This window comes from Podarcis melisellensis (assembly GCF_964234715.1).
Source record: "Podarcis melisellensis genome assembly, chromosome: 7".
Lineage (NCBI taxonomy): Eukaryota > Metazoa > Chordata > Lepidosauria > Squamata > Lacertidae > Podarcis > Podarcis melisellensis.
This window is the reverse complement of record NC_138539.1, coordinates 25255918-25270353: the sequence shown is the minus strand read 5'-3', so window position 1 is coordinate 25270353 and position 14436 is coordinate 25255918. Positions and strand designations below refer to the sequence as shown.

Genomic DNA, 14436 nt, shown 5'->3' with positions numbered 1-14436 from the left:
TCTTGCATTGCAGGGGTTTGGACTAGGCGACACTTGTGGTCCCTTCCAATTCTATGATTTTATGATTAAGCAGCTATTTGCAAACTTCTGAGCTGGCAGCAATAACTGTACAGTCATACCTTGGGTTGAATATGCTTCATGTTGAGCGCTTTCGAGTTGCGCTCTGCGGCAACCCGGAAGGAACGGAGCACATTACTTCCGGGTTTCGCCGCTCACGCATGCGCAGACGCTCAAAATGACGCCTCGTGCATGCGCAGAGGCGGCGAAAAGCGAGACATGCGTGCGCAGACCTGCCATTGCTAGTTACGTTTGCTTCTGGATGTGAACGGGGCTCCGGAACCGATCCTGTTTGCATCCCGAGGTATTGCATCACTGTACTCTCTTTCCACTGTTAGAGGCAATATATGTCTCTGAATACCGGTTGTTGGGAACTGCAGGTGGGCAGAGCGCTGCTGTGCTCATGTCCTGCTTGCAGGACTCTCACAGAGATGCGGTTGGTCACTGTGACGACAGGATGCTGGGGTAGATGGGCCATTGGCCTGATCCAGTGGTGGTGGTTCTTACGTTCAGTGCTTGCATGTTATTGATCGGATCTGGCTGTCTCACTTAATTGCCTTCTTCCAAGATGTCACACACATGCTGATTTTCCTTTGGGGGAAATCCCTGACCAAGCAAGCAGGACGAAAGGCCACCTGCCTAGCCCACACCTTGCAGCTTTCTTCATGTGATGCATATGGGTGCCACTGCACTGATGCATTGCATTACAGTGGTACCACTGGTTGCGAACTGGATCCGTTCCAGAGGCCCGTTCGCAACATGAAAAGAGTGCAACCCGCAGTGGTGCATCTGCGCATGTGTGGGTTGCGATTCGTCACTTCTGCTCATGCACGTGACATCATTTTGCGATTCTGTGCATGCGCGGGTGGCGAAACCCAGAAGTAACCCTTTCCGGTTCTTTTGGGTCACCGCAGGACATAACCTGAAAGAACGTAACATGAAACAAACGTAACATGAGGTATGACTGTACATCAGCTGTCTTGGATAAGCAGCACACTGATGTTAATTGGACAGTGACTGAGGGGCACTGAGGTGTTGGAGAACTGTGTGTGTGTGTGAAACATGTGGTCAACCTTCTACTGGGTCACCTTAGTCCAACCCCCTGCCAAGTAGTGGAGCATTTTGTCCAAATGCCAGATTGAACCAAGATCCAGTGGTTAAGCTGGTCAGATTCTGTTTTGGGGATGACGTGAGGTTCATATTCACCTCAGGAAGCAAAGTAACTTGGGCCAACCCTGTGTAAAGATTTGCTGAAGGTTGCTCATATTTAATTGTGTATGATCAAATGCTATAAAAAAAAATCCTGCCTCTCCAGTAGAAATTGTGTGTGTGGTTTGTATTAATGGAGTTATTAGCTATTCAGACATAAAGCTCACGGCTTGACTTTGGCCAGACACATACGCTTGCCTATCCTACATCACAGGCTTTTTACCCTCGGAGTTCTTTGGTGGAAGGGCAACTAAATCCACAGTGCAAAAAAAATAAATCTTAACATCTGTCTAACTTGCAGCCTTGAAATACACCTAAATCTGCTGAAGTTCAAATATTCTTTATTAGTTTTGCTGTACCTACACTATCTCTTGCATGGTTGTTTGCTGTTGTGCATTTTTGTGATTCCTCTTGCATTTGTTAACATGTTTTTGACAGAAGCCTATTTTGGCATTAAGTGGTATAAAATTAATATGTTTTAATGTTTTGTTGATAATTTTACTGTTTCATGTAAACCATTTAGAGGTTTTAATGCAATCAAGTGGTATATACATTTCGTTAAATAAATAAAAATAATATTTTGGTTTGAAAGCCACTTCTGGGACTTTGTGATTGAAAAGCAGGATACAAAGTAACATAAGCAGCACTCTGATTTGGGCAGGTAGTGAAGAAGATAAAGATTTCAGGATTGTGACGGCCTTCAGACTGGGAAGATCGGTTAAGAAAGATAAGTCCAGAGACTGTTTGGTTTGTTTGAGAACAAGAGAGGAAAGAGACAAGATATTAGGCCAACATTTTAAAAAATCCCTGGAAGTTGAAGGCAAAAGGGCAGAAATTTATAGAGACATTCCTAAATATTTGTTGGACCTTAGAGCCACATACACAGACTTGGCCAAATTGTTAAGATACAACGCAATCCCTTATAGGTGGGAATTTCCTCAAGGTTTGTCATTCACCTATAGAGGAAAGAAGGTAAGAATTAAAACACCAGAAGACCACCAGAAGTTCCTACACGACAATGAGGAGGACCTCCAAAAGAGAGCTGCAGATTCCTGGCCTCCACCACCGGGATTACCACCAGGATCCATACCATCTGGAGGCGGCCCGGCACCACAGCTTCCGGAAAAGGACGACAAATTAGATACCCAACTGTGATACCCAAGAAGTAGGCCGGGATGTCTCTACAGCTTCTTAGTTGGAATATAAATGGCGGGAATTCTCCAGAAAAACGCAGAAAAGTATTTCATATTTTGAAAAAAGAACAATTGGACATTATTTGCCTGCAAGAAACGCATGTGACAAGACTCCACAGAAAAGTGTTAATCAATAAAAGGTTAGGCCAAGAATTTATTTCATCGGATAAAGTTAAGAAAAGAGGAGTGGTGATTTATGCAAAGGAGAACTTGTCCCCAAAATTTGTATTTAAAGATGAACAGGGCAGAATTTTGGCAATTGAAATCCAGACACAAGGAGAAAAGTTTTTAATTCTAGGAATCTACGCCCCAAATGATGGAAAATCGGAATTTTTTAAGAAGCTGCACGAGATTATGCTGGACTATTTGGACTATAACAACATTATCATGTTGGGAGATATGAACGGTGTCGCCTCAGTGAATATGGATAAGTCACAAAGTGCTAATATAACGAAAGATGGCAGACTACCAAAAACCTTTTTTGAAATGACTGACAATTTGGATTTGATTGACATATGGAGGATCAAGAACCCTCTAGGGAAAGAAGGAACTTTTTTTTCTGAGGCCCATATGACATGGACGCGAATCGACCAAATATGGATAACTAGAGGGCTGGCACCTAAGACCAGAAAAGTGGAAATCTGCCCAAAAACCTGCTCCGACCACAACGCCTTGAGAATGGAATTGAGACTAAATACAACCGGATCGTTCAGATGGAGAATGAATGACGCTTTGTTAAGAGATCAGGAGATTGTTAAGAAGGCCCAAAAAGTTTTAAAGGACTATTTTGAAATAAACTTAAAGACAAATGTGGAAAAAAGAATAATCTGGGACGCAAGCAAAGCAGTTATAAGAGGGTTTCTAATACAACAGAACACGATTAAAAAAAGACTCTGGAATGAAAAGAAGGAGAAGATCTTGGAGAAAATAAGAGAAGGAGAGAGAAAACTGAGATCCAGGCCTAAATCAAAGGAAGTATTGAGAGAAGTGAAGTTTTTCCAGGCACAATATTCGAAATTGATAAATCAAGAGGTGGAATGGAAAATTAAACAAATGAAACAAAGATCCTTTGAATCTGCTAACAAATGTGGAAAATTGTTGGCTTGGCAGTTGAAAAAGAGACAAAAACTTAACACAGTTACAAATCTAGAGATTGAAGGGAGAATGGTTCAGAAACCCGACGAAATTAGAAAGTCCTTCCAGAGATATTTCAAAGAACTTTATTCTCAAAGGCCACAAAAAAGCTCAGAGGTGGACCAATTTGTTATAACTAATGGATTACAAAAAATACCCCAGGAAATGAGAGCAATCCTGAACTGTAATATTACAACTCAAGAAATTGAATGCGCCATTCAGAACCTTCAACTGGGCAAATCTCCGGGACCTGATGGGCTTACTTCCAAATATTATAAGGTACTGAAGGATTCATTGATACAACCATTGCTGGAAGTTTGCAACCAGATTATGGAGGGGAGGAAGGCACCGGAAACGTGGAAAGAAGCTTTCATCACGTTGATCCCAAAACTAGAATCTGAAAAAACTCAACTTAAAAACTACCGTCCTATCTCACTCCTAAATGTGGATTACAAAATTTTTGCAGACATTTTGGCAAGTAGGTTTAAGAAAGTCTTAAATGAAGTGATTCATAAGGACCAAGCAGGCTTTCTCCCTGGTAGGCATTTATTTGACAACACAAGAAACATCATTGACATTTTGGAGTTTTTACAGATTAATTCAAACACAAGAGCGGTGTTGATTTTTATTGATGCGGAGAAGGCCTTTGATAACATTTCTTGGCTGTTTATGAAGAAAAATTTGGAAAGGATTTGGGAGTCGGGCGGGGGTTTGAAAACGGAATAGAAGCAATTTATTCAGAACAAAAAGCTAAATTGATAGTAAACAACGTGGTGACAGAGGAGTTCAAAATTGAAAAAGGGACACGACAGGGGTGCCCTCTATCTCCTCTGTTGTTTATTTTAGTCCTGGAGGTGCTATTGAACATGATCAGAAATGACCGGTTGACACAGGGAATTGTGGTCGGAGAGAAACAATATAAACTGAAAGCTTTTGCAGATGACTTGGTATTAACATTACAGGAGCCAGCCTCTAGTACTAAAAGAGCGTTAGAATTAATTTCTGACTTTGGTCGGGTGGCGGGATTCAAGCTGAATAAACAAAAAACTAAAGTTTTAGCAAAAAACTTGACAACTACTGAAATAGAGGAGTTCAGAAAAGAAACAGAATTAAATGTGGTCAAAAAAGTAAAGTACCTAGGGGTCCATTTGACCTCCAAAAATTTGAATTTATTTAAGGACAACTATGAGAAATGTTGGTCAGAGATCAAAAGAGATCTGGAAATATGGTCAAGATTAAAACTTTCCTTGCTGGGTAGAATAGCTGCTATAAAGATGAATGTATTGCCGAAAATGCTATTTTTGTTTCAGGCCCTCCAGATCGTGGATAAGGTGGAATGTTTTGGAAAATGGCAGAGGGATTTATCCAAATTTGTCTGGCAGGGCAAAAAGCCCCGAATAAAGTTTAAAATACTAACAGATGCGAAAGAAAGAGGGGGGTTTGCCCTGCCGGACTTGAGGTTATATTATGAAGCTGCAGCCCTCTGCTGGTTGAAGGATTGGATTTTATTGGAGAACACCGATGTCCTTGACCTGGAGGGATTTGATAATGCTTTTGGGTGGCATGCATATTTGTGGTATGACAAGGTTAAAGTTCATAAATTGTTTAAAAACCATATTGTCAGAAGGGCAATTTTCATGGTCTGGTCAAAATATAAAGACTTATTGGAGAGTAAAACTCCGAGGTGGCTCTCACCGATGGAGGCCAAAGCACGTAAAAGACTCAATATGGAGGCCCACTGGCCTAAATATTGGGAAATAATTGAAAAAATTGGAGATAAATGGAGGTTACAGAGTATGGAAAAGTTAAAAAACAAGGTGCGAGATTGGTTGCATTATGCTCAAATCCAGGAAGTTTTTAAAGCAGACAAAAAAGTGGGTTTTCAGGAGGAAAAATCGAAACTAGAAACAGAGTTGCTTGAGCCAAAATCTAAGCTAATTTCGAGAATGTATAACTTGCTGCTTAAATGGAACACACAGGATGAGATTGTCAAATCCTCCATGATAAAGTGGGCACAGGACTTGGGGCATAACATTATGTTTGAAGACTGGGAAAGGTTATGGAACACCGGAATGAAATTCACGGCATGTATTGCCTTGAAGGAAAACATTATGAAAATGATATACCGGTGGTACATGACCCCAGTCAAGCTTGCAAAGATATATCACCTGTCCGATAATAAATGTTGGAAATGTAAGGAAGAGGAAGGGACATTTTTACACCTCTGGTGGACCTGCCCGAAAGTGAAGGCCTTCTGGGAAATGATACATAATGAACTAAAAAAGGTGCTGAGATTCACCTTACCTAAGAAACCGGAGGCCTTCCTTCTGGGCATGGTAGACCAGAGGATGGTCAAGAAAGATAGAACTTTCTTTATGTACGCTACTACAGCAGCGAGGATTTTGTTGGCAAAGCACTGGAAGACACAAAATCTACCCACATTGGAAGAATGGCAGACGCAGCTGATGGACTATATGGAGTTGGCTGAAATGACTGGCAGAATTCGAGACTCGGGAGAAGAAGAAACGGAGGAAGTTTGGGAAAATTTTAAGGACTATTTGAAAAAGCATTATAAGTTGTATGAATGTTAAAAAAATGCTCCTTTCTAGGAAGGTATAGCTTCAGTATCGGCAAATTTCTGAATTGATAAATAAGACACTATAAGACAGAAGTGAGATAATGAAATATTTTTATTGTGTGGAAATTAAAAACTAATGCAATTGTACTGAAATGTTTACATCAGATAACACGATAAAATGGAAGATATATCGTTATGTATAAAATAAGTTAACAAATTGCTGAGGTTTTGGTTACACAGGGAATGCAGTGCTCGGGAGATGGGGGGAGTCCATTGGATCTATGGAAGTATGTATTTGAAAGTGGAAATTTGTTTATTAAAAACCTAATAAAATATTTATAAAAAAAAAAAAATATTTATCTAGTCTTGCAAAATGTACTTTCAGGTTGTAAGTGGAATTTTCTTTTTCTTTTTGTGTCTTGTAACTTTTAGTTTAACCAGTCTGTGAGCAATGAACTAAATATTGGTGTAGGTACTTCGTTCTGTCTCTGCACAGATGGGCAGCTTCATCTCAGGCAAGTTCTTCATCCTGAAGCTTCCAAAAAGGTAAGAAGACTAAGATTTACTTAATTCTGACCCCTTCTGACAATCAGGATATGCATGTATCTATTGCACATAGTTTTGCTTAAAATGAAGTATTTCTCGTCACATTTCCCATTTTCTGAAATCAATGATGTACGGGGATGTGTAAAAGAAGAAAATGGTTTGTTTTTCACAGTCCAGTCTTGTTCTTTTTTGGGGGAAAAAGTTACAAGACTAAGTATTCATTCTTTACATATTTCTGTTACATACTAACTGCAGTTCTTGCCTGCAATTTCTATTGAGTAGTATAATGACCCAACATGAATTTTAATGTTGAGCACAATTGCATTTTCAAAGCAAAATTGATTGTTAGATAGTATGGTTGCAAGTGTTCCCAGATCTTGCTGCCATAAACAGTATTTAAATCCTAAATGCACTTAAACTATGTACACTTAACTTTGATTAAGACTCATTGCATTCAGTGGGATTTACATCTGAATAAAGTATGCATAGGATCAGGTTGCATATAACAATATTCATTTTGGCTTGGACCTAATCTTTGGTTGGAAATCCCGCCAAGTTTTATCTGGCTGTGATCATCTACTCTGGTAGGATCATGTTTGCAAACATGCAGTGTACTCTACTTGGATCTTCCTCTGAAAATGGTTTGCATGTTTCATTTAAGTTATAGCTGGCATTGCAGACTTGGATCATATATTGCCAGTCTTAAAAACAACTACACTTTGCTGGCTAGTGTTTCCTTCCAGGCCCATTGCAGAGTAACCTTTAAAGTACCGAACAACTTGGGACTCATGTGCTTGATGATGCCTACTCCAAATCAACCTGCCTACATAATAAGTTCATTTTCTGATGCCCTTCTTCAAATGCTACTTTTATCACAGGGGAGAATTGCTTCAACAAGGGAGGTGGCCTATTTTTGGTACCCCAGTTGGTACCTTTCCAGGGGGGTATGTCTGGTCCCAACCTTGTTTTCTTGTAGGTGCCAGACAAAAACATTTTATTTCTGATGACTTAAATATTTTAAAACATGACAACTACTGCCTGCCTATATCTACTGCTTGATTCCTTATATTGTTTTGCTTTGTGTCTTACTTTTTGTAAATTACCTTGAAATCCGTTGAGATAAAACGTGTATAAATATTACCAATAATGCAGTGGTCGATCTTCCTTCCCAAGCAATGCTTGCTTGGAATTTATGCTGCTTCTGTATAAGAAATCTACATATGCAGCATTGCATATGTACTACATCGCAGGTACACTGCATGTAGATTTCCAGCGCATGTGACAGCAATGCCAGTAAAAATCACATGTGAAGCAATTTTTACTTTGGCTGTAGCTGATGCATTTTGCTACTTAATCTATCAGTCATCTTTTCATAGAGATTAAATCTGTGCTCCGCACCTTTCAGATCACGTTGTTGTATATCTTGAAATTCTGGTCATGAGCAATCTGTGCTTTCCAAGGGTTCCTATTGCCGCTAATGTTACAGTAGCAAAAATACATGCGCGTTTTGAGTCTTGTTGGGTTTTTCGTTGTTGCTTTCATAAATAAGGAAGAGCACCAGTAAACTGATCTTTCAACCCATTATAAAGAGAATACATATTCTCTTAGTAGTTGGGTGGGCAGTCTGGAGTTTAGCACCACCTGGAGAGCCCCACAGTTTTCATCAGCTGTGAGGCTTCAAGCAGAGGCAAAACAGAAATCAATCTGCCACAGAAGTATGCCTTTTTTTTTTTTTTTTACTTTTCACTTCAGCCCACCCTCCGCTATGTAAATCAGTGCCTGAGGCGTATTGCCCTATAATAGGATCACATTGCTCTAGTGATGCGCCAACAGAGCGGGGGAGGGAATGAAGCTTTTTAGCCATGCCCAAGGTTCTAAACCGTGTCAACTGCAGCTAAAATAATAATAACCCCATTCATAAATATAAAGTGGTGCAATGCATTTGTCCTTTCTCAAAAAGCCTTTGGGGTTGAGTTGATATGATAGCAATATACGGTACATATGTGTGTGTGAGAGAGATAGATGATAGATGATACTATTTATTTGACCTTAGAGCAGTCTTTAAACTTCTATAAAATAACAGAATAATGGATGCGTGTGAAATCTGGCGTTCATTTGGGATGAGCTGCGTAGCTTGTCCATGGTTCTTCTCGTGAGCATTGCAGGCTCTTCCAATCTTTTTTCTTCCAATATATGCACAGGTACAAAAAATGCTGTGTGGAAGAGACTTCTCTATGTCTCTCTGCTATACAGCCAGGCCAAGCCTAGGGTTCAGGGAGCTCAAGCCTGCATATAAATGAGAGACAAGGTTTTAAGTTGGGAGTGTTCTTTATGGAAATGTTTTTCGTAGTATGAGCTTATTGGAAAAGATGGGGAGTTTCTTGCAAGAACGGGGATCCTTTGATCCTCCAGATCTTGCTGGCCTCAAACTTCAGCATGATCAGCTGTTGGGGCTAATGGGAAAACAGCAACATCTGGAAAGCCACAGGTTCCTCATAGCTGGCTTACAATATTGAAGGAATGTGTGGGTGGTGGGTTTCTTTTGCACTTTCTTTTGCACAAGGCTATAAATGTGGCCTGGAAGGACTATGGGAGGAATCCAGAAAATGCAATGGCAATTGTTCCATCAGTGCACAAGCTTTTCAGCTTGCCATGAGGAACAATACCCCCTCTTCCCCCTCCGCATGCTAGTCTGGGGTTCTCCTAATCCCCCCATCATTTTTGAGAGTGTTGGGTGTGTACGGAGGGAGGCAAGAAGCCCCACTCTATTAGCAGGGACCTTTGCACTGGCTTCTGCTAGTGGGGCTTGTTAGTTGAATCCTGCCCTTAGTCTGAGATGATGTGTTTCCCTTTTCAAATGGGTTCTGCAAAACCTTTCTTAGCTCTGTTAGTCTTCATTTTGTGAGTAATTGTGAATGGGGCACAATTTCTTATTAAACGACACTGTGGGTGAGCTCTCACGAAGGGAAACTTAGATATCAGTAAGTGAAAAAAAGTTGACTTGCAGCTTACAAAATGGTTTCCTGTAAGGCTAACTGAGCATGCTTTCAACCTGATAGTGTACAAGCTACACACCTTGACTTAATAGAACTTACATGTCATTTTTGCAGAACATCTTGTTGTCTGAATGTTTCTACTCATTTTTTGATCTGCGGAAGGAATTCAAGAAATGTTGTCCTGGTTCACCTGAAATCGACAAATTAGATGCTAAAGCCATGGCGGAATGTATCCTTTTAAAATGAATGAAGTGTTAAGAGCAGTGCAAGTTTAATCTTTAGAGCGTCTGGAAGAATTGTTTCAGTTCAGCTTGCCTTTGAAGCTCCTTTCTTCAAGCTTCTCCTCTTTAAGACCAGTCAGAGTGTCCTTGGAGGCAGAAACACTCTCTGGTTCTTGAATGTTGCAATTTCTGATGTTAGATTTTTGCTACAAGACCGCATCGTGTTTGCTACAACAGACTTGGCACAGGTACCCCTCTACTCTATCATTTCCAAGGTTTACCCTTGGAAGTCAGGTCAGATTCTCTCTCCTGGCTTCTCTCTCCCATTGGGGCTGGGACTGAGGGGAAGAAGGGGGACTGTTCTTGGGTTTCTCCATAATAGTGTTCTTAATTACACCACTATTGCAAGCACAACGTTATGCTGCTTGGTTGCTCTGTAGACTTCTCTATCTGAGTTAGAGTCCAGCAACATCTAGAGGGCCACATGTTGACTACCCCTGCCCTGTGCAGATTGGTTCTTTAGGTTCCACTGCCCTGGGGAGTTGGAAACTCTGAATTTCATCCCCAGCCAGCATGATCATGCTATTGTTAAATCTATTTTGGTGACCTCACTGTGAAATTTTGACTGTAAAGGGGGTAAGCAAATGAGGAGAGCACATTTTGAGCTGGAAAAAAATCAGGGGGGAGGATTTTTCAGTTTCTGATTCAGCCACCTGCAGCTGCTTTTCATTTTTTCTTTTAAAAAAGGAAAGGTTGGGAAATAGTTAAAATGCGTCAGCCACAGGACATCTAATCCAACACTCCAAGGTCTCTCTTGCTTTGCCATCTGCCGTTTCTTTTGAGTGGGAGGCATAACTTGCCTTTCTGTCGGACTCATGCAGAGGTTTGGTATCATGCGCACCACACGACCCAAACTGAAGCTTTTTAATCGGTTGTAAAAGTAACTTGACAAAGGGGCCAGTGGCAGGTGGCGGTTTGGGGAGGCAGTGCTCACCTGCTAGTGCTGCTTACCAGGAGGCAGGGGCAAGGTGGTGGGAAGGTCAGTGTGGTGCCTATGCTGTGGCAGAGCCAGTCAGCTGGTGGGAGGTCAGGTACACTGCTGCTGCTGCTGCTGCTGCTGCACCACCACCACCGCCAGGCCATCTACTACTGAATGAGGCCCATGTATCCGAGCCACTGCAGTGTAGTGGTTAGAGTGCTGGACTAGGACTTGGGAGATCAGGGTTCAAATCCCCACTCAGCCATGAAGCCCACTTGGTTGACTTTGGACCAGTTACTATCTCTCTGCCTCTTTTCTCACCTCGAGCTCCTTTGAGAAAAGGTGGGATATAAATTTAATAAAACATTAGCCTTAAATGTTATTCGACGATAGTTACTACAAGCACCTTACTGTTGCGTCTGAAGCCACAGCTTTCTCACCTTGTGGCAGTCTTCTCTGAAGCCTTCCATAACTTACTTTTATTTACAGATAGGTAGCCGTGTTGGTCTGCCATAGTCAAAACAAAAAAAATTCCTTCCAGTAGCACCTTAAAGACCAACTAAGTTAGTTCTTGGTATGAGCTTTCGTGTGCATGCACACTTCTTCAGATACACTGAAACAGAAGTTACCAGACCCTTCTATATAGTGAGAAGGTGGGGAGGGATATTACTCAGAAGGGTAGGTCTTACAGGAAAAAGCACCCCTTGCTTTTTCCTGTAAGACCTATTGCAGTCGTTAAGAGTCCTCAACAGGCTCATCACAGCTATCTGCCAATCACCCATTCCCACCACCCTTCTGAGTAATACCCCTCCCCACCTTCTCACTATATAGAAGGGTCTGGTAAGCTCATACCAAGCTCATACCAAGAACTAACTTAGTTGGTCTTTAAGGTGCTACTGGAAGGAAATTTTTTTTGTTTTTACTTTTATTTAACAACTTTATACAGTATCCTGGCCTTCCTCCCAAAGGAGCCTAAATACAGGATTTCAAACAAGATCTAACTAATGTCGAGTCCTTTTCCTTTCTAGTGTATTGACAGCAATGCTCCTGTTAAGATACAACATTGGCTTTTTGTGCTGCAGCGTCACCTTGCTGACTCAAGTTCCCTTGGTCCACTACAACTCATGTGCCAGCCTTAGTTGCCCATCATGTTATATAGACATAAATGATAAGGCACCGACTTGTGGGTTTATCAGCCTAGTTCTTTGGTGTGAGATCTTCCCACCACTCTGACCAACGAGTTAGGGAACTGACTGTTCCAACTTGGATCCTAAAGTGGCCCTGTGTTTTACAGCTATCTGCTTGCATTTCCTGCCCCTGCTTCAGTTCGTGGCCATTCTCCACTTGCAAAGCTCGCTCAGCTAGTTTCTGGTTGCAGATGCCTCAAGGGTGGAGTGAATCAAGCTTGCATGGCTGCCCATAAATCATGTGCCTTCGGAGGATACATTCTGCTGTTCCCTTAAGAGTCAAACATGCAGAAATCATTACACGGTCAATATGAGTATACTTGCAACTAGAAATGCCCACATGACTTGTTTGGGTCAAGGCTTTTGAAGTTCCATTCAAATGTTTGAAGGACATACAGTTTCGTCGTCCTAGCACTGTGCCACTTAGGATACAGGCTGGGGACAGTAGCCTTTAGTTGCAATGTAAAATTATACAAGATTATACACCCATCCGACTGGGTTGCCCCAGCCACTCTGGGCAGCTTCCAACAGATCTAAAAACTTCCCTATACAGTGGTACCTTGGTTTACAACCATAATCCATTCCGGAGGTCCGTTTGTAAACCAAAACAGGTTGTAACCCAAGGCACGCTTTCGCCAATGGGGCCTCCCCAAAAAAATTGTTTGTAATCCCCCCAAAAAGGGTTGTAATCCAAAAAAAGGTTGCAAACTGGGACACGCACTTCTGGGTTTGACATGTTTGTAATCCAAAACATATGCAAACCAAGATACCACTGTACAGGACAACTATTTGATTATTTATTTATTGCATTTATATCTCACTGACTTTCCAAGGAGCTCAAGGTAGCATAGATGGTTCATCCCCCTCATCTACCATCATAATCTTCCCCTCATAATCCCCACAACAACCTCAGTGAGGCAAATGAGGCTGAGAGGCAGTGACTGAGCCAAGGCCACCCAGTGAGCCTCATAGTTTGGCAAAATCCTAAGTACTATAACATGCTGGCTCTCAAGTTATCGGAATGGTGTTCTGAAAAGCAATTTGAAGTAGCTATGGGAGGTGAACCAGCACTTGTGCTACGTGATGTGTAGGCTTGAACACAGGAAGGCAGAAGTGTAGAGAGACTGGGGAATGTGCATCACACCGAATCCTAATTTTGCCAGGTGCATCTTGCATTCTCCTAACCTTTGCATATTTAGTCTTACGAAGGTTCCCAATTGCAAGGAAGGCAGGAGGTACAGCACACCCCACCACCGTTGGGAGTGGGACTGACAAACACACCCCTCTTCCTCTAGTCATTTTTGCCTCTGCTATTCAGTATGCTGCTCTGCAGTACAAACATCTTGTGCATGAATAGCTAGTGCATCAGGTAAAAGCCCAGGCAGAAGTCTCTCTCAAGAGATGCTTTTCTTCCATTTGCAAAGAGGTTCTCTCTCATGGGAAGCATTCAGGGAGATGCCTCCTCCTGCCTTCTGAAGTGGTACTGCCCTGGGAGGCAGTCTTGGAAATGGACATGAAAGCTAGGAGCTAAATGTCACCTTAAACCTAGTTTATGGACGTAGCGATGGACTGTCTAGGCACACTTTTTTATAAGAAGAATACAAAGCTGAAAATGAATGAACTGCCCCTAAAATAATATGTTCATTTTTCACATGGTGTAGTCCTTCCCCTGCCAAACCCCCTAATACAGTGGACCCTCTGGTTACATACCACTCTGGATACGTAACTTTCAAGTTACGAGCGTGGCAAACCCGGAAGTATATTCTTCCGGGTTTCGCCACATGCACAGGAGCGGCGCTTCTGGTTACGGACCCCCCCCCAGAACAAATTAAATCCATAACCAGAGAGTCCCCTGTGTTCTTAATAGGGTGTCTTCTCCAGTCTTCAGAGAGTAGCTGGAAGTGGGGAGGCAGAAAAAGGTTCTCCTTTCCTTCCACTCTGCAGTTTTAATCTGAAATCTTAGGCGCAGTACTGCACCCAGAGCTCAGAAACTGCTTGCACTAATGAAATTCCCTGTCACCAGATGCACCTAGAACAATGGGAGTTTTGAACACTGCTAGGAGGATTGTGTTGGGTTCTCCCCCCACCCCCACCCCGGAACATTTTTCATTGGCTTTGAGATGTTAATGGTTTGTGGGAAAGGATAAATGCTAGTCGTAGATCTGCGAAGAGTCTAGACTCTGACTTCATCAAGCATGTCTGATTCAATTTCAACCAATGTTACACTGACAATTTGAGGAATCGTATAAAATGGAAGAAATGCTGTGGTTGGTAATCTGCAGGAGCAGGAGGGGGCTACTGTAAAAACAAAATGCTAATCTGTCAGAGTATCAAAG

At 41.9% G+C, this 14436-nt stretch overlaps 1 protein-coding gene across 2 annotated transcripts in view; it reads left to right on the top strand.

Moving 5' to 3' along the window:
- Positions 1-14436, top strand: part of ESRP1 (epithelial splicing regulatory protein 1) — a 41048-nt gene that overhangs the window by 3032 nt on the left and 23580 nt on the right. For both annotated transcript variants that reach the window (XM_081919744.1, XM_081919745.1), the window contains exons 3-4: positions 6604-6717; positions 9828-9942. In XM_081919744.1, coding sequence (XP_081775870.1) covers positions 6604-6717; positions 9828-9942 — 229 coding nt within the window. The remainder of the gene's footprint in view (positions 1-6603; positions 6718-9827; positions 9943-14436) is intronic.